We start from the raw sequence: 21848 nt of genomic DNA, 5'->3' as shown, positions 1-21848 counted from the left end.
AGTAATAAGGGCGTATGGTCACATTGATCAACAAAATGAAATACAGTTTTCGAGATAACAAGGAAATGTAGGTATCTTTGTGGGTAGCATCGGTAATGGTGACGAAGTTTTGATAAGTCACTTGCTTGGTAATTTTGCGATTTTCGTTTACACTATTTTGACTTGCAACATAAAGTAAATATTTCACCTGAGCATTGCTTTTTTTATAGTGTGAATATTATTTTACTGTCAAAATGTGTAACATATTTATTAAACGTCTAAATATTCAGTTATTTTACAAATTGGCTGAAAAACATTTCCATCTCTATTATTTTGATAACGAATTCCAAACATTTTGATGTTTAATGTCATCACCAAGAGACTGAAAACGTTGAAAAGTACATTTCTATGTTGTTTGGCTTCTAATCCTACATAATAATCTGTTGTGATGTTTGTAGGCCCTTTTGATAGTCGTAATCAATCTGGACAGATTTTTTAGTCAAAATGACTGACTGACTGACTGATATAGAAGATTTAACGTGCGCTTTCCGACTACATAGCGTATTTCGCACACGGGCCTGGCCGGACCATTTAGTGTATTCCGAAAAGGGTGAAAGTGGTGTGTGCAACCCAAGAGTGGGCTTTTAGGGGTTGCTTGTATTGAATTTTTGGAATTTTTAAATTTGGAATAAATGACTGAAATATTTACACATTTTATAAATTGCCTGAGAGAATCATATTTTACAAATTGACGGTAATATATACACGCTTACAAAGGAAAAGACCTGTGAAAACATCGTCTATCGCGCATTGAAGAATTTCCCAACCAAGACGTAGAGAAACAAGAACGAATTATCGGTTCAAACGAAGGAAAACAAAATGCAAATACCATAATTACAACCTACCAAATTTATGTGTATAAATTTTAGGCAGCTTCCTTGTTCGAGGAATGTATCCGTGAATATCCACACAAAGGAACAATATCCCACTCGTCTGCAGCTGTACAAAGAAACTTATTCGATGTCACATGCCTCTGTAACAATCAAATATTTTAAAAGATATATATCGTTTCGGGATATTATAACCCGTGTTCGTTTCTCAACTGATCACTTGGATTGTTTCAGGTGTTTCACATAGGTGTCAAGTCTCAAGGGTCGGCTGAGAAAGCTCACGTGACAACTATTTTCATAACGTCCACGGTTCCTAAAACATCCATTGAGTGATAGATAACAATGATCAATCAATCAACGTATGATCAGTTAACAATTTGAACAAAGTATGTTGTTTTTACATGGGCACTTCACGCCATGGTATGAGTGTATTCCCTTTGTTTTAGTAAACCTAGACATGTAAACACTCACTTTTGACATATCCACTGTGCAAGATAACAGTGATTAATCAATCAACGTATTTTCTGTTAATCCTTTGATGACTAGGAACGATCCGTTGATTTACAAAAAAAAAGTAAATCAACTGATCATTCATCTCTTGCTGGGCTGTCACGTGCATATTACATAACACACATTTCACCTCACTTCAAACCTGGATTTAGGTTGAATAATTACCCCAGACACAATAAATGCCAAATGGGAACCTTTGTCAGGTAATCTAAGTGGTGCTATCACTAATTGTACCTGTAATAAATTCATTAACTGAGCATCAAGTGAATAACGACAAATACACAAGGGTAGGGTTATACGAGAAAACGTGGATGACAACAAGGGAGTAGTAATCGTATAATCGACGCAATCCGAAATCCGAAAATGCTTTCACTGCATGGATACTTTTTTTAGTTTTAAACTATAACCATCTGGGGTATTTCCAAATGACGACATCCGATGAGCTCCGCCGTTCTTTTTGTCTGTTTGTTTAGGTTGAAGAAATTAATTAACATGCGCCCTTTGTCGAAATCTTTATAGATCACAGTTAACCAATCAGTGTTTATGCAAAAATGCGTAAAACAAATATTGCCTCCAGCCTCCAAGTTTATTTAACTGTCCTTGCAGACGGTAGCCCAGTCTGGTCACGCTCAGTTGCGTTGCGTATCATCCGGGTACTCACGGGAGAAAAAACAATAACAATGGCAACAACCAGTCCGGGGAATTGCGTTAGATCAGTGCCCCTTTAATGCTGAGCGCAAGGCAAGTTAACAAGTACCATCTTTGGTACTCTGGAAGGAATGCCTCAACTGTTGCAGGTCACATCACGTTTGTACAACCCTAAGCACCTTTTAAAGCTGACAACCAAGAATCCTTGTCAGGATGAGCCTGGGAATGTTGGACTACTTGGCCACCCGCGTCACCTGGTTATTCTCTCTGGGCAAGCTATACTGACAAACTTTGAAAAAACAGTATCTCTAGGATGGGTGGCTGCTGAGTGGAATCGTTGGTTGCTGACTAGAACTGTTGGTTGCTGACTAGAACTGATGATTGTTGACTAGAACTGATGGTTGTTGACTAGTACTGATGGTTGTCGACTAGAACTGATGGTTGTTGACTAGAACTGTTGGTTGTTGACTAGAACTGATGGTTGACTAGAACTGATGGTTGACTAGAACTGGTTTGCTGACTAAAACTGATGGTTGTCGCATAGAACTGATGGTTGTGGACTAGAACTGATAATGGTTGACTCGAACTGATGGTTGACTAGAACTGGTTTGTTGACTAAAACTGATGGTTGACTAGAACTGATTTTGAATAAAAAAATGGTTGTCAACTAAAACTGATGGTTGCGGACTAGAACTGATAATGGTTGACTCGAACTGATGGTTGACTAGAACTGGTTTGTGTCTAAAACTGATGGTTGACTAGAACTGGTTTGTTGACTAAAACTGATGGTTGTCGACTAGAACTGATGGCTGCTGAATAGAACCGACAGTGGCTGACTGGAATGGATGATTGTTACTGAGAATAACCTCACAAAATGGCTACTGACAGCTCACAGTCCAGATCTCCATTCAATAGACTATACCAACATTCATATTAGGACAGTCCATCTTTCTGTAAACAATCCCACTACACATGCACTTCTAACCTGGCTTAAAAACATCTTCAAACAGTATCTGTCAGTAGTTTTAAACTGAAATCAAGATATAGACACATAAAGAAAAAAAATATAAAAAAAATATCCAAATTGTCACATTTGGACTTTTTGTTACTTGAATCATAAAATGGGCTTGAAGTTGTTGGTCCAGCTATTCTCACATACACTGAAAACACAATTTTCTACCTTCTCACCTCCCACCAATTTTCTAAGACACCTGCTTCAGCCCTCCAAACGAGGTGAGTTGAAATGGGGTTTATTATCGCTTCAAGATTATTGCACGTACAAAGCCACAAGTTTACACATGTTTGTGACTGCTTGTTCTAGTCCGAACGTAGGCCGGTTGTATAGTGCTAGTTCACAAAGACACATTATGCTCTGACCCGGACAGTGCTTGTTGTATCCCCTTAATGCAGAGCTCCAGAGAGGGTAACAACAAGCATCATCTTTTAAAGGGGATCAAACCCCCGATCTTCAGCCGCCTGGGCAGATGCTCTATCCACTAGACCACGAGGGCTCTCAGTCCGTTGAAGCATTTTGGATAATTTTTTGACTTGGGTGTCAACCAATCTCATTTTTTTACTTTTCTGATAAAAAAGATAACGTAACATGGAATGAGAATTCATCATTTGTCATTTATTTTCTTCTTCTTTTTTAATGGTCTCCTGTGTTTCCTCCTGTTCATGAGATCCTTCTCCCATGCCTGTCTGCTGAGCGTGTACAGCCTCATGGTGGCCTGGGCGTCGGTCACCTGCACAGACGGGAGAAAATGTGTCACGTGTTGAATGTAGAATGAGTGAGTAGTGATTGAACAGTATTAAATTAAATCACAACAAAAAGACTGATAAAAACCTTTCACAGAGAAGTGCAGCATCCTGGATGAATTGGTAACCCACAGCGTTTGTTTTAGCAAAAGAGTGAGAGAGTGAGTGAGTTGGGTTTAATGCTGCTCTCAACTGTATTTCAGTCACATCAGGGTGTCAGCTTGATGTGAGAGGAAACCCTGATCAAGGTTCCAGACCTTTACCACTTTGGTGAAACCTACAAGCATGGGTATGACAAACCTAGAAACATCATCGGGGAGGACCGGGATTCAAACCCATGGTCATAGTTTCTGGCATGCCTAAGGGACATGCCTCTGCAGAGAAAATGGCGCCGGTTTGGATGAGTGTCATGCCCCTAGGTGAATGTGTAAGTGAGTTGATGTTGTATAACGCTGATGGCAGCAATATTCAGGTTATATCACCATCAACCTGTAAATATTCCAATCTTGACCAAGCAAACCAATGGCTGAAAGCATGAGCAACAATACATGCCCTCAGGGCACAAGAAGAAGAAGTAGGTATGGGTATTGGAGGCTTAAAGTGTATCACAATATTTTGCAATACACAAGGCCGTATTGTGATATGTATCACGATATATTGTATAATTCTAAATTTTTAATACTGAAGCATACTCATACATTAAGGTATGAATTGAAGTTCATAAATGGAACAAAACAAGATTCTGGTACTACATTAAAAAAATTGCCCAGATGCTCGTTCTTGGGCAGCGAAGGCATGTGGCAAGTATATAACATTAAATACATGATAAAAATCCCAATTTGAAATCACCTGACATATCGAAAAAATGATATTGTGATACATATTGTGGAAAGAATTAACCTCAATTTGCCAATATACCGGTTCCTCTAATGACAAGCATAGGTTACAGGGGGCCAAAAGTAAGTCAGAGTTAGGAAATGGAAATACCGTATTTGACGTAATAAGTGCCCAGGGCGCTCTCAAAATTAGTTGAGTTGAAAGATAAATTTTGTGGTTGATGCTGACAGCCTGAAATGTTAATATACGACATATATATTTTTCCAGAATTTAAATGCCCATAATTTAGGCTGCATATAACACATGACTGCGTATTATCCACGAATAAATAAGTCTTTTGTACATTGACCATTCGGAAGGGGTGCTAATTGGGATTGTTCACTAGCCAATATATAAGCAAATAACACCATGGGCGCTTATTACAGCGGGGCGCTTTGACGTCGAATACGGTAGTCAAACATTGTTGTGACAAAGCTGAAGGGATCTACGTAAATACTTCAAGTTATCCGAGGTTCGACACAACCGAAAATGATGAATAAAGAAGGAATACGCAGGATTTTATACTTCAAGACAACCTTATACTGGACACATTAAAATTTTACACAACAGTGTAGTTAATAAATTTGTTTGAATTTGTGATCATCCACACCGAAACTCTTTTTCTGTGAAGCTAGAAACTGATGGGTTTTACCTCGGATTACGTTGGATTAATTAATTAACAGAGGTGTAATAACTAACAATAACGATTGCCAAGGGGGAGGGATTTATCTGAGTGAGTTGGATTTAACACCGCTTTGAACAGTATTTTCAGTTATATCACAGTGTGTTTGCATGATGTGGAAGGAAAGCCTGAAGTGATGCAAGTCTTAAACGTTTACCACTTTGGCGAAACCCACGAGCACGGGTATGGTGCCTAGAAACATGATCAGGGCAAATCAGGTTTGAACCCATGATCAAATGTTTTATGCATGACTAAGAGAGACAACTCTGCACTGCAAATTGTAGCGTCTCTGATGACTGGCACCCTTGCATCCTGGATTGGAGAAGAAGTTAATTGGACATACAGATGATGGACAATCATACAAAACCATGCATATATGTGACATACAGAGTTATGTTCCCCTGTTTGGATCTTCACACTCAGGAGTCTGGAGGTAAGGTTTTTCAGCGATGGGGTCCTGCCCCTGAACAGTTGGCGGTATGGCTTGTAACGGGACGTGTCGCGGATGTCCTTGGCTGGGTGATCCAAAAACAGCACCTGGAGACACACACACAAAATGAGCGGCACAATCACACAGGTTCAGTGGAACTTATGAAATAAGTGAGCAAGTGATAGGTCCAACACAGTCCTGCACTCAAGGGGCACATGAATGTAGTCATTTTACCACCTACACATCAAACGAACTTGTCATATCAAACTCTGTGTACAAAACTTTGCTATGTATTTCTCATTTCTCAATGAATCCTCTTTTGAACACAAACTAGTCTGAGTCATATTTCATGTTAACTTATTTGTTTATTTCTATATTTATACCATTAGAGTCGGCAGTATTAAAAATATATCAGAAAAGTCACTTTCATTTTATATTCATTTTGTTATTTCTCATGTCGGTGGACCCGTAAACCAAAAGACAAATTACATGTAATCACCTTATAGTGAGTGAGTGAGTGAGTGAGGTTTTATGCCGCTTTTAGCAATATTCCAGCAACATCACGGCGGGGGACACCAGAAATGGGCTTCACACATTGTAATCACCTTATTACATAGATTACGAATATAAAGTTAAGGTTTCATATAATAACTAGTGATGGTGACGTCACTTCCAACCTGAAGATATGGTGGGGAAAGGGGTCCTGGGTATATTCCCTAATGGAATGGAGATACGATGCCCTGTATAATTGAGGATGACATTCTCCAGAAAATAATGCAGAACACTGAATTTCATAGGATAATCATTTTACATACTTTCAGAGAATGTTTAAGGCTGAGTTTAATAAGATAATCAGTGAATACAGATTTTTCTGAAAATAATGTTTAACATTGAAAAACCTACCTTAAGATCATTCTGAATGGCATGACCTACAAGAATACGTCCACTGATGAGGTCACTCACTTTCTTCTGGACATCCATAAAGTCAGCCGCTACAACACACAAACTAGGATGGGATTTTTTTCATGAAACGAGGTGTGAAACGATACAGCATGGTCACGACACAATACACATCATGATACAATTTGTATCACAATACACAGGTCACAATACAATCACGATACAATACGTATCACAATACAAAGGTCACAATACAATATGTATCATAATACAATATGTATCGTAATACACAGGTCACAATACAATACATATCACGATACAATATGTATCGCAATACACAGGTCACAATACAATACATATCACGATACAATATGTATCGCAATACACAGGTCACAATACAATACATATCACAATACAATATGTATCACAATACACAGGTCACAATACAATACGTATCACAATACAATACGTATCATGATACAATATGTATCACAATACACAGGTCACAATACAATACATATCACGATACAATTTGTATCACAATACACAGGTCACAATACAATCACGATACATTATGTATCACAATACACAGGTCACAATACAATACATATCACGATACAATTTGTATCACAATACACAGGTCACAATACAATCACGATACAATATGTATCACAATACACAGGTCACAATACAATACATATCACGATACAATATGTATCACAATACACTACGTATCACAATACAATACGTATCACGATACAATACGTATCACAATACACAGGTCACAATACAATACATATCGAAATGTGCATATTTACATCAAATTGCATGGAAACTTCTTGACTTTTGATATGTTAGAGCAGGTTCCAAAGGAAAAGGTAGCTGTAGACACGTTGGTAGTGACTATTATAATAGTGAACTTGAAATGCTAATTACAACACATTTTGTGACATTGGACTAACAAAATCGCCGGAGTGTCATTAAACAACTAGTACATAATGTATTTTAGCAAGTGTTACGTCTTGTATTGATACAGAAAAAAACGTATCGGTATCGTATCGTCACATAAAAACTCATGATACACTGATGTATCGTTTCACCCCTAGTTGTCTCCCCTCCTTTTGTTTGATACATTAGTTGGTTACTTTTCACGTGTCTGCAAATCCGAAAAGCAATAAGAGCAACAAAATACAAGTTCAGATTCTGATTAATGCATTAATGAAGCTGCAAAGCAGTTGATGCCGTGCTGGCTCTCTAAGGCAGATGGGACTAATGATCAGCAGATGCTGGATGATGGATTGTATTGTGCAAGTTGATGCTGGATGCTGGATTGTATTGTGCAAGTTGATGCTGGATGATGGATTGTATTGTGCAAGTTGATGCTGGATGCTGGATTGTATTGTGCAAGTTGATGCTGGATGCTGGATTGTATTGTGCAAGTTGATGCTGGATGATAGATTGTATTGTGCAAGTTGATGCTGGATGATAGATTGTATTGTGCAAGTTGATGCTGGATGATAAATTGTATTGTGCAAGTTGATGCTGGATGATGGATTGTATTGTGCAAGTTGATGCTGGATGATAGATTGTATTGTGCAAGTTGATGCTGGATGCTGGATTGTATTGTGCAAGTTGATGCTGGATGATGGATTGTATTGTGCAAGTTGATGCTGGATGATGGATTGTATTGTGCAAGTTGATGCTGGATGATAGATTGTATTGTGCAAGTTGATGCTGGATGATGGATTGTATTGTGGAAGTTGATGCTGGATGATGGATTGTATTGTGCAAGTTGATGCTGGATGATAGATTGTATTGTGCAAGTAGATGCTGGATGATGGATTGTATTGTGCAAGCTGATGCACCCAGAAACAAATCAGCAGCTTGAAGCTCAGTAGTAAGACCCTTAAGAACTTCCATGGAAACACAAGTAATAAAATTAATCATTGAAAAATATGAAAAGGCAATAGTTGAACATGAGTTGTATTGTTTCATGCAAAACTATTCATTAGTTTGAGAGGTATGGCTTGGAAACGAAGCCTTGAGTTGTTCGAGACTTAATCCAAATTGTTTCCATGGAAACGTAACAAAATATAATTGAGAAGGCATGTTTCATTCAATTCCTAGTTTTCCACCTCTTTAATTCATCATATTGTGATTATATCTATCGTTTGTCAGTGCAAATCAATAGATAGATATTTGAACTATAGATAACTAATCTTCATACTTATAAACTACCGGTAGTTATCACAATCTATATGTTTCAAATTTTACTTGCGATGCCCAGCATCAATGTCCACAATCAGCTTAATCACATTGATAATGATAGACCTTTTTGAGAAAAATATTATCTTCATGATAACCTCATCCAATACAGTCAAGTCCTGTTAATCCGACATCGATGGTTGCATATGATTATGTCGGATTAACGAGTATGTCGGATAAACAAAATTTAGTAGTATCAACGTTTGTGATCGAAAATCGGACAACTACACGATAGATAAGGATTCAAACATGTAATAAAAAATATGAAATAAATATTGATACGACTGAGGCAATCTAAGCATGTGATTTATCCTGTTTTCTTTATTTAAAGCATTAATTGTTTATTATTAAGTAAGTTTATCTCTGCAGCCATTGTAATATGCAGCTACCAGCCGATTCGTCACACATCAAAACACAGGCTGTGTACTCGCGGGCAGATGACAGAGTATGCTGATCACTGTGTTGGATTAACGAGACTGATTAATGAGTGATTTCGGTAATTCGTTGCAAATTAGGTGTGTAGGAGTCGGAGTCGGAGTGCGAGACTGTCAGACTAACAGGTCGAAATAGCACTGATTTAATCGGTTCCCATCATTAGTGTCGGATAAAACCGATAGTCGGATTAACGAGTGTCGGATTAACAAGACTTGACTTTATTTAATAATTCTGATATACTGAACAACTTGCAATGAGCAAGGACCTAATTCACCTCTTGCTACTATGCAAGGAGTGCTTCTCCCAAGATGAAGAGTTTTATTACAGGAACTATCATAGACCTGTGCCACAAGTACATTTCTTTCTTTAGGCAAAAAATAATAATAGTCTTGGTTCTCAGGCACCGCCCGCATCATCATAAAGTCGGTTCGTTTTTGTTTCCATTTTCAAATAGAAAATATAAAAATCCTAATAAAACAATGTGGTCCAATACAGCACACAGTTACTTCCCTTTACATGGTCACTGCTTTATTGCGCATCTTATGTTATGGTCATGGCGGCAATAGAAGTTTGAATGCTTGTTTGTGTTGGGAGGCCTTTTTGCAGGTTGATGGTATGCAACTGTTTATTTGGTTACATTGTAGTCTGAACAAGCAAAAAAAACACTGCCCATCTGCATGATATTTTCATTGCCTGAGAACCAATTCTTATACATTTTTAAGCCTTATGTTTCAATTCGTCAAACTCAAATGAACATAAAAGATTTATCAACAACACAATACTTCATTAGGTGGCATCAACCACAACCACAAGTATAGAAAAGGATCTACTTTTCAACTGTCAAATTGTCCTTTCATCTTTCTCAGTAGCTTTAACCTGTCATCTTCCCAAGACAAGGGAGTTAACTGACTATAAAAGACCAGTTTCCACCTTTGCTGAATTTGGCTGGTCCTATGAAGTTATACTTTGGCTGGACTTACGAGTCTATGCATAGTCCAATCAAAATTGCGTAACGAAATCGACATCTGGTTTGTAAACTGGTCGAATTCAGGATTTGCAAAACGTGTACTCAACTGATATTTTCCAAATTTTGTCAAGTTTATAATTAAGGTGCTCACGTGATGTGATGTACTTCGCAAAGTTAGACCAGTTTTTTCACAATATAGATTTTGATTATCCATCAGATCGTCTTGACTGGGAGCCGCCATTTTGTTTGACGCAAATGCAAGTGATATGAATCTGATTGGTCCATAGGAAGGACATAGAAGGGACATAACTTGTAATAGCCACTGGTGGCGCTACTTTGAGCCCAGAATTTCCAGCATTGTTCGGCAAGGGTGGAAAGTGGACGTTTACAGAGTCCCTTGCCTCGGGAAGATGTCACCTGTGCAACTGATTCCTCATTCTTTCTCTGCACTCTTTTAAGTTTTTGTATTACATTTATACCTGAATGGTAAAATATAAGGGCCACCTCAGCCACATGGATCCCTCCTACTTCGTATCTCCTCACGTACTGTGTTTTTGAGCCCCTAACAAGTATTTCTCATTACATTTCTCAATAACAATGGCAATACACTTAAATTATGTCTTACCTTTGAGAACATTTATTTCTGTTTACAATTGGATAGTCAAATGACCACATCTTATCAATTTATTTGTGATAATGCCTGGCCAAGAAAGACAAGTCAATCAGGAGCTATCTTGTTAGAGTCGCCTAATTTTGAGCCCCTCCCTGACAGTCAAGTTAAAAATGGTGCACACCATGATCAGTCGCATTGACATTACAAACAGGAAGTTTATGATTGTTCAAAATTATCATCAGATCAAGCTAGATTAATATTTGCAATAGTGAAAAAGTAAGTTTTGAGATATGTTTTCATTATTTATTGAATATCTTACCTCATAACATAACTTCAGCAACAAGTGGCAAACTCTTTGATATCTTCTGTGGATTTTGAAGCAACTACCTTGATTACATCATCATGCGCATGGTTACATATTGTTTAGGGGCTCGAAAACAGGTGAGGCTTGAAAAACATGACATGGGGATATATTAACGACACTATACTTTTACTACTCAAGGTTATAAAGTTGGCTCCACCCTGTGTGCATGTGTGTCCCACTGACCGTGTACAAGCTTGTCGGGGGTCACTCCACTCCACTGTGTGCGGTAGTCCACCACCTCCTCTCGACTGCGGACAAAAGTGTCGTACAGGCACTCCCCGAACTGGTTGACAACAGACACTCTGGCCAAGACACTCTCCTTGCCACTGTCACCCACTCCCACCATCTCACAATCTAAGGCTACAGCCTTTGTCACTCTGAAAAATACATTACTATGCATGAATATTTAACTCCGCTTTGAGGTTAGGCATAATTATGCCCTATTACAGATTTACTGTGTTCTTCTCTCCAGATCACAGTATAGATGGAGTACCGCATTCAACGTAATAAGCGCCCTGCTCTAATAAGCGCCCATGCCGATATTTGCTGATATATTGGCTAGTGAACAATCCCAATCAGCACCCCTTCCGATTAATCCATGTACACAAGACTTATTTCTTCATGTATAAAACACACTAGTGTGTTATATGCACCCTTAATTACGGGTAATTAAATTCTGGAAAAATATATGTCGTGTATAATACCCTCATACCAGTACTTTTCTTTCGTATCATTTCAGGCTGTCAACGTAAACCACGAAATTGACGATCTTTCAACGCTTTCACCAAAATAATATTCTAATAAGAGCCCCCTATTTCTAATTTTGAGCGCGCCCTAGGTGCTTATAACGTGGAATACGGTATATATTTTCGCACTGATTTTGAAGATTTCTACTGGGTTGCCTTATAGGCAGGGTTATATCATAGATGGTAATATACGATATCTTTTTTAAATGGCTCAAAAGGGGCAGACATATCTGTAAGACAAGTAGTATAATGATTGAGTTTATGTACTACTCAACAATTGCTAAGGACCACACCTTTGACTAAAGACGACTTTCAGACAGTAGTGTGTCAAACAAAAACGAAGATGCTAGTAATGACATCAATCATTTAATATAATTTCATGGGTTAACCCTAGACAAGGGCATGAACTGCACATCAACTTGCAACTGCATCTTAGCCACCCAAAGTTTTTATCCTTAACAAATGGTGAGTGGCATATATAGAAGTTAAGCGGTCACTTTGAGCAACCTGGTAGTATTGTATATAATACAAACACAACAACCATGTCTCGAACTGTATCTAAAAACTAGCACAAGATTAGAAACAATTTTCCCGCCAAAAGTCTGTGTAGCTTCACAAGTAAATGCCCTACCAGTTCTGACGTCACTTACAGGCCATGATGTTACTTCTGATTCTAACATCCGGTCTGACTCTACGTCATTTCTGGTCTAAATCTTCTGTGACATGATTTCCAGTTTATCTGCTTCTACGTAGCCTGTACTGAAGATTAAAAGGTGCACTTCCTTTTGAGATGGCAGATTCCGTACCTCGACCGTCCCCCAACCTCCCTGTATCAGTTATTGTTGATTTGAACACCCAGCTACTGTAGCTTTCAGGTAAAACTTTAAGGCTTGGACTGGACACGGATATGAGTAGTCCACTGACGGTGCTAATTCAGGAATTGTATAATGTCTATGACCAAGTGGTCTAAGATATGTGGATTGATTCTTGGCGACAAAGTCTGATCTGACTGTAATCATGCTTCAGTCTTCGGTGTGCCTCGGAGTTGAAAGATCTAGAATTTGGATCAGGGCCATTGCAAGTAAAAAGGCTGCTTTCCTTGATATCTGTAAGAAGGGGGTTGTGGCTTGGGGTTCAAATGGATCTGTTAACAGAGCTGAAAGAACCACTGAAAAGATTCCATTTCTGGAAGAGTCTTGCATAACAAAACCACCTCAATAATCTATCAATAGTGGGATGATCACTTATAGACAACCCATGAAGATGTAGTACCAAAGGAAAGGCGGATCTATGTCCTTCTATCGTACCATGTTGGAGTTCAAAACTCTGCTACAATGGGGATAGTCAAAAAAACGATACAACTGTTCTATCTGATCCGGGGTAGAAAAAAGAGAGTCAAATCTCGTAAAGGAGAGTAGCCAGATTCATCAAAAGTTTGTTCAACACTTTCTGCTTCTGGGTCTGTAGGGTCAAGTAATCCTTGGGTGTGACAAAGCCTGGCACGTGGTAGTATCAACCATAGGGTCCATCTTATAATCACACATGTTCACATCAGAGGCTGACCACGACTCAGGGATGATTAAGGTCCATGGAGTATGAGACTGTTAACGCTGGCTTCTCTAGAGAGCTTTTGAGACACCAATGGATCCGTGGTGCAGTCACCATGGTGATCTGGTAAGAGATGGTGGCTCGGCTCTTGCCAGGTCTGCGCCAGCGGTGACCATGAAGCTGTGATTAGATGGCTTGGTGCTCGTCTGATCCGTGTGTGGTTGATCAGATGGCTGGTCCTGGCTACTGTGCAGTGTCCGTGATGGCCTGCCAGCGGACTGGCTCCTGCTGGGTCCGTGCAGGTATAGTATCGTGACCATGGAGATCTGTGTACCTAGACAGCTCAGTATCTATTCCATGTTTGAAGTGGATGGCTGGATGGATGGTTAACTTCCCCTGCGACGGCCCTGGCTAGCGTGCGGACTGTGCCAGCTGTGGTTCTTGGGAAGGTAAAGCTGACTGGCTTCTACGTCTAAGGTCAATATGGGACAAGCTAGGAGTTTTCTCGGAGAGACGTAAGGGTAGACGGTTTATCCAGCGGCTGTCCCCCGTGTGGCCTCTTAGTGGGGAACTTGTTTCCATTTGGTGTTTCAACCATTCCACCACTGTGGATATCCACCAGGAGAGAATCAAACACTGATTCCATCGCCGTCTTGTGTTAAAAACATCTGCTCTTGAAGATCTGTTTTTAGTGTTCCCGATCCGAAAAGCTTAGCAGCAGTGGGTGAAGAATAACGTCTGCCATCTTCTTGGCTGCCTCCTGACTCCTTGCCTTCTTGAAGGAGTTAAATAGCTTTTTGAAGGCTGTCTTAGGTAGGGATGAGCACGACTCACAGCGAGTCTCTTCTGTGCATGTGGTGTCTCTGCAATCCCAGCAGCTGAATGGTAACCCCGTCATCATGAACTTCCCACGTGATTAACAAGCTGGAGTTATGTGTTCAAAAGTCATTGCCTGACATACCAAATCTTATATTTTTTTAAGCCTAATATGTTTACTTGTGTAGTCTGACACAGTATAGGATGGCACAGGACTAATGATTGTGCCAAATATTACAAAAAAGTTCGATCTTGAGTTCGTCAGCTGGAAAACAACATGGCTTCTGCAATGGCAATACTTACCTTCTTTCTGAAGAAGATCTCATTCAAATGCTAGTTAACAGAGACTGAAATTAAGCACTCACCCTAGGAAGCCTTCTGGGAACCTTTCATGGATTATATATTACATCAAGGTTACTCCACACATGATTGGCAGTATAGAAATTTGTTACTCAGGACAATGTCAAGAGGACAGGTACTCTCTGGATTAACAGGTTTCAGTGCATTGGGGAATATAGTACCACAGCCTTATCTCTGTTGGGTTTCATGTTAAGGTTAGTGACTCAAGGCTCTCCTACCCTTTGAATGAGTTTTCCTTCACCAGGCCCCCTGCTGACTGGGATGGTCGGGATAGTCTCGAAGCCGTCTTGACATTATTCTTCGGCTTTTCTTCTGTCGGATGAATCAGCTCCTCATCCACATCGTCAAACCAGATGTCGGGTTTCTCGCTGAAATATCAGCTGGCATTTTAAAAATGCTGCACTGAGCTGTTATTTTACATTGTAGTCGGGAATATCTGATTTCTACAAGATGAAACTAAAGCGTACTTAGATAGAAAAAATGGTAAAAAAAACTTGGAAATATCATCTCTTACATTATATCCTGTAGGTAGACTTTAAATATGTTCCTATCATAGGTGATATTTCAAATGTTTTTCATCATCGTTTTACCGTATTCAATGAAATAAGCGACCAGGGCGCTCTCAAAATTACAAATAGGGGGCTTTTATAAATTTCTTGGTTTATGCTGACAGCCTGAAATGTTTACATGCGACAGATATATTTTTCCAGGATTTAATTGCCCATAATTAAGGGTGCATATTACACACGAGTGCGTATTATACTCAAATAAATAGGTCTTGTGTACATTGATCAATCGGAAGGGGTGCTCATTGGGATTGTTCACTAGCCAATATATTAGCAAATATCGCCATGGGTGCTTATTAGAGCGGGGCGCTTATTACATTGAATACAGTATTTACAATGTGTAATAAATATAAAGAAGAAAAAAGGTAAGGGTCATGAATATTTTTGGGATCTTCTTTGTAGTGAAAACTGAGCACACAAAATAAATATCCCTCAAAATATTCATGATTCCTAAGTTTTTTGTTCAGTATAGGACAATTTACACGTACCTCGTAGTAAACAATGACCTATCCTTCATGGATGAAGGCTCAGGGCTTACATGAAACATTCACAAGTGACAGGTCATTAGTAAATCCTCGATGGTTATTTTCTCAATATGTCTACATCATGGGAAATGTCAATCACAACCAACCTTTCCTCCTGTGGTGCAGGTTCAGCACTCTTCCTTTTTTTCAGGTGTTTCTTAGGATTTGTTCTTTTTGGTGCTGTCTTCTGAATGTCCTTAAACAAAAATAATAGTTGGTATAATTACTGGGGGATCCTTATTGGTTACCTATTGGCTACTCTGCCCTGGTGCAGTGATTGCTTGTGTGTCCATTATCTATTGTGGAGAAATATGTTATTGATAATAATATCAAATATTTATTCAAGCTATTCAGCCATTCCTTCAGTCTGTAAATAAAAACAAATAAACACAATTATCATCCCAATGCAGCCTAGCAAGGCTGTTATATTCTAGGGGGTAGACTTCTTAGTCCAGCAAAAACATACCTCAGAAATTCCAGTTCAGCAAGGGTGGAAACTGGACTTTTTTAGTCAGTTAACTCCCTTGCCTTGGGAAGATGGACAGTTACTAAGGGTGAAACAATACACCGGTGCACCGTAGCATTGTGAGTTTACATGCTATGATACGATACATGATATGGTTTTTTTCTGTATCGATACAAGCTATATACTTGCTAAAATAAATTACTCACTACTCTTTTAATGACATCAGCATTTTGGTTGGCCAAATATCACAGATGTGTTGTAATTAGTGTTTCAAGGTTACAACTTAAAACAGCTATTACGCACATGGGTCTACAGCTAGCTTTTTTCCTTTTGAACCTGCTCTGAAATATATATAGCAAGTTTTCACGAGATTTGACGTAAATATGCATATCACGATATGTATTGTATCGCGACCAATGCATCATGATACAAATCGTAGAATGACCTTGCTGTATCGTTTCACCAATAACAGTTACTGGCTGTGAGTATGTACACAAATACATATTCTTGTTGCCTATATTATAATTTAACATCAGGAAAGGGTGAACTTAAAGAAAGATAACACTATTACCACTTGGAGCTTCTTCCAGTTGCTTGACGGGATCTTAGCTGGAGTTGGGAAATGGGGCTTCCCAGTAACAATGGCAACACCAGACGTTCTTGGAGTGGAATTAGTAGATAAAGCATCTTTCTTTCCTGTTTCTCCTCTAGAAGCTGGTTTAGGAACTTTTTTAGGAACCTGTTTAGAAGTTCCAGACTGGGGTTTCTGTTTTTTCTTATATCGCTGCCACTTGTTCAAATGTTTCGATGTTTTTTTCCCATTCTGCTGTGACTCAGTTTCCTTGTTCCCATCTGCACTGTCCTTGACCTTGGGAAGTGAGTCTTTGGGGATTTTCTCTTTCTTTTTCTTGAGCTTTTTCTGCTTGTTTGTTTTTCTGTCACTAACACTCATTGTTTCTTTTGGTTCTGAGGTTGTATTTGCAAACTGTTGTTTCCCGGGAGATGCTTTTCCCAGCTTTATTTTTTTGGCCTTGTCGTGTCTTGACAATTGACCATCTTCAACATGTTTCCGCTTACCTGATGCCATGCTGTAGAAAAAAAAGAGAAACAAAGACCATTAAAAAATGGTCTTCAAACAACATGATGGTGTCATTCTTATCGCTGATATATATATTTTTCTTGTTTATTCTGAAACATAGTTTAGAAATACTGCCAGTATACTTAGTACACAGAATACGAATAACACTATATGGTTACAACAACCTCACATGACCAACAGCATATATACATACTTCTGTTTTATGGCCTGAAATCAATCAAAACATTATGAAACCTGCCAGTGGAAATCATAAATTAACATTAAAATTATTTACAATGAGCATATGTTCACAGTGTACATGTCAAAGTATGTCCTGGTATTGACAACTGTTTATCTCTAGCGATTGTAACGCCATACACTTATATAACCAAGAGCATGCATGTGTGTGTGCATGGTGTGTGGTGTGGTGTGCCGTGGTGTTACAGTATACTGACTCCGAGTCTAGTCGTTTCGGGATATCATAACCTGTGTTCATCTCTCAACTGAATTTGTTTCAGGTGAGGTAACATGACAATCATTTCCTTATGTCCACTGTACTCTAAAAAATTCCAATAAGTTAGATACCAATGAACAATCAATCAACATATTATCGGCTAATCCTTTGAACAAAGTATGTTGTTTTCACATCGGCACTTCACCTCCAGGTATGATGTATTCCATCTGCTTTAGTAAACCTACATTTATAAAGACTTACTTTTGACAAATCTACTCTGCATGAACAGTGATTAATCAAGCAACATATTGTCGGTTAATCCTTTGATTAATGTTTCTTACAACTAAACTGACTATTCCTCTCTTGTGGCGCTGCCAAGTGCATATTACATAATATGTAATACATTCACCACATCAGACTTGGATTCATAACCCAGTTTCAGATTGAATAATTACCCAAGACACGAGAAATGCCAAATGCAAACCACTGATTGCTGTTTATCCTTAACACCCTCAGAGGCATGGGTGAACGTTATAGAATTATTTTGCATAGTCCTTGTAAGGTAATCTGAGTGGCTCTACCACTAATTATACCAGTCATGATGTCACAGGTATAGGGTTATACCATGAAACATGGATGGCAAGAAGAGAGTAGTAATTGTAGTATTACATGCAATTTGCCTGAAAAATATGGGTCGTTGCTGTCTTGAGTATATGAACTGAACTTCATTGTTGCCAAAATAATACAATGACATTTTCTGTCTGCTAAACTACTTTTACATACACATTCACACACACACACAAACATTTGAAAGGTGAAAGGTAGTAGTAATTCAAGGGATGATTCAAGGTGGGATTCCCCCGAGCTGTCAATGAGGTCCTCTAATTGCCCATGGGTCACTGACGCTATTTGGCATCTTGTGATTATGCGGGCTAATTATACGGCACCAATAGACGACTGAGGGTTGGAGTGTTGTTAACTTCAAATATTGGAAAGGAGTGTTTGATCAGAAGAGGGATCAAGGAGAGACATTGGGTTACCTTCCCAGTAGGGCTGGGACGAGTCAAAAATTTACCACCCGGGTATATTACCCTATTACCCAACCCTACCCTGGTATCCGAAGTTGGTCTTAAGAGTTGGGTATATAATGTCCCATTGTGAATAATATTACAGGAGCCCTGGCAAATGCTAATTAGATAAACATAAAATCATGATAATGATTAGATCATGCAAACACTGAAGTCAACTGAAGGTTTATCTTCACTCAAAGAAAATATGAAAGTCAGAAACAATGCATGCATAGTCAGAAAGAAATGCAAACATAAGCAACTCTTATTGTTATTGTATTTAAACAATATATCACGTAACTAACCACTGGCACGGGTCCAGATAGTTCTGTGGGTACCCGGGGCCTACTCAGGACCAATCCAACCCGAGTCACCCGTCCTAACCCTTACATTTCAAACCCAAAGGGGTAATTAAGACTTCCGCCTGTATCCCCCTTTAAAATATATGTGATTAAAAGGATTGAGTGGCAGTGCATACTTATATAACTGTTGGAGGGGAGATACGGGCGGAAGTTTTTCAATTTTCTACACTTACATGTATTTTTGTGTGATTTCCAGTGGTACTGGCAGTACAGAACTAAATACCTTGACCATTGCTTCACCACCAGCCTTTTTGGATTGAAATATTAGTATAAGAAACTCTCTCATAAGATGTTGACTGTATAAAACTACAGGTAACTAGTGGAAACACAAATCAACTACAGGCACAAACTACTCTACAGTTGTGAAGAGTCACTGTTTGCTGGAACAGGATCTGTTAGCATGCCGAAGTGTGATCAGGTGAACGAAAACTAAAGCCATGGACTACCACCAACGGCCACGTGAGTCTTTTTCGATTTTCGTGCTTAAATATCAATATTGTAATATCTCTATGTGCGTGTACATATCTGCTGTGCACAACCAATATACCAAACGTTATCATTGATCATAGCATACCTTACAAATTGCTTTTTAATGTTACAGTAACATCCACTGATTACTCGACCATGTTTTCATATGGACGCGGCCATCTTGAAAGGGGCATAACTCTAGGTTTTACATGTAAACAGACCTGCATAAAATTTTCTTCAAGTGAGGTCAAGTGAGTGTTGTTTATTTGTTAGTTGTTGAACGCACCACACAGTATTCCAGTTAAATACGGCTTTCTGTAAATAATCGAGTCTGGACCAGACAATGCAGTGATTGATCTCTACGACATACATCACAAAGTAGACACAATTTATGGATAACAACTTCTTATTTACTGTAATGGTCCTAATGATCTATATCGAAACGTCGCCTTTACTGTAAATAAGAAGTTGTTATCCATAAATTGTCTCCACGTAACTTGTCAGCCGTCAACATCTTAGTAACGGCTATCAAACAAGACATGCATCAACCTAAGACGTATATACGTGGTTGCATCAACCAAGTAACCGAAGAAAGTAAGGAAGTTAACTGACTGTAAAAGTAAGTTCCAACCTGGACTTTTACACTCAGTTAACTCCCTTGCATCGGGAAGACGTCATTGTCCAAGATCTGTTTGTTAAAAAGTTGTTGGTACTTCCAATTTGGATGTGTATCTTCCGGTCTCAGAACACATAGACTTTTTGCATTTAAGAGTGAGTACTTCTGGTTCGGATTATGTCGATCACTTCCTTTTTAAGAAAACATGCTGACTATATTGGAACTTTAAAACAGAATTCTTTGGTGTATGGAGGTCGGTTTGCACAAAGTTATTTGTTCTTTGAGTTTCAATAATGTCACTTCCGGTTTTGAAAAAAAAGTCTTGATGCATATAAAACTTTTAAACTGATCTCTGTAGCTAATTGTAGTCTTTTAAGACTCTTTGCCACGGCCAGGGGAATTTGACGCACACTATCGCCATTCAACCGGACTTGGCAGCTAGAACTTGTCATTTTCTCCTAAACCGTTTGGTGTACAATGCTAAAACGTTGCATCTCATCGATAGCATCTGTCCTTGTTGTTAAAACCAACTCCAAAGTCAGGTTTGGTTTCCATGGCAACCTAACGAAAGAACTCTTCAACAGAACAATCTTCGACATTTATTGGCATCTTATTCCGGTGTCACATATGCCAAATTTTGAAGCTAATGGGCCAACAACTTCTGAGATATGTTGTTTTATGGTCTTTGGATGCAATGCACTCAGATAGTATAATCTAATATGGTCGCCTAAACGATGTGACTTTTGACATGCAACTAATGACACGAGATGTTATAGTCTGATGTTGATGCATCATGCCAGCTCTTGGAGTTTTCTGTGCAGAATCTGTAAAGGCGCGATGTTTGAAAGGAAAAATGTGAAAAAAATGGAACAGGTCTTTTGATTTGTTCCTTTAAAACTTGTGACCCCCGAGAGGAGACATTTCTAGAAAAACGGCACCTACAGACCTGATGCGGGAGGCCAGACGGTATCATAAACTCCCTGATGCTTGTATGCAATTGCGTCTCTGAAAACAACAAACTGTCGCTTGGCTCACATAAAGACTCACACATATATGACTCTTGGATCTTATTCAAGGAATTACGGTGGATGAACTTGTGAACACTGTGAACACTGTGAACAATCGATGGCAATCGGTGAACACTATGAAATCTTCCATGACAATTAGTAAACACAATAGACCATTCCATTATAATTAAGAGAACACTCTGAAACAGTCCATGCTAATTAGAAAACACTATGAAACAGTCCATGACAATTAGATAACAATATGAAACAGTTCAAGCCAATTAGAGAACACTATGACACAGTCAATGACAACTGGCGAGCACGAGTACCTTGGATCCTTGAAAAGATGCTTGCTTGGAATAACATCCTTGGAATATTACTAAAAGCGGCATAAAACGTCACTCGCAGAATGATTCCTGGCCGACGTTAAAACCAATTCCCCGAAGTCACGTG

The 21848-nt window shown here is 38.9% G+C and overlaps 1 protein-coding gene across 2 annotated transcripts; it reads right to left on the bottom strand.

Annotated features, from left to right (window-relative positions):
- Positions 1–3646: 3646 nt before the first annotated feature.
- LOC139445439 (uncharacterized) lies at positions 3647–19955 on the bottom strand. Of its 2 annotated transcripts, none has more exons than XM_071226584.1 (8): positions 19879–19955; positions 16915–17431; positions 15985–16073; positions 15006–15155; positions 11501–11694; positions 6677–6765; positions 5731–5880; positions 3647–3772 (listed from the first exon to the last, which is right to left on the bottom strand). In XM_071226584.1, the coding sequence occupies exons 2-8, from the start codon at positions 17428–17430 to the stop codon at positions 3647–3649; spliced, it is 1314 nt and encodes a 437-aa protein (XP_071082685.1). In that variant the 5' UTR covers position 17431; positions 19879–19955. The 2 variants fall into 2 exon arrangements, with proteins under 2 accessions (XP_071082685.1, XP_071082687.1); XM_071226586.1 differs by having other exon boundaries at positions 19884–19948.
- Between the last annotated feature and the right edge of the window lie 1893 nt (positions 19956–21848).

Source organism: Haliotis cracherodii, unplaced genomic scaffold (assembly GCF_022045235.1).
Source record: "Haliotis cracherodii isolate W230 unplaced genomic scaffold, xgHalCrac1.p SCAF_6, whole genome shotgun sequence".
NCBI lineage: Eukaryota > Metazoa > Mollusca > Gastropoda > Lepetellida > Haliotidae > Haliotis > Haliotis cracherodii.
Note: the sequence above shows the minus strand (reverse complement) of the source record. Positions and strands in the feature narration are given on the sequence as shown.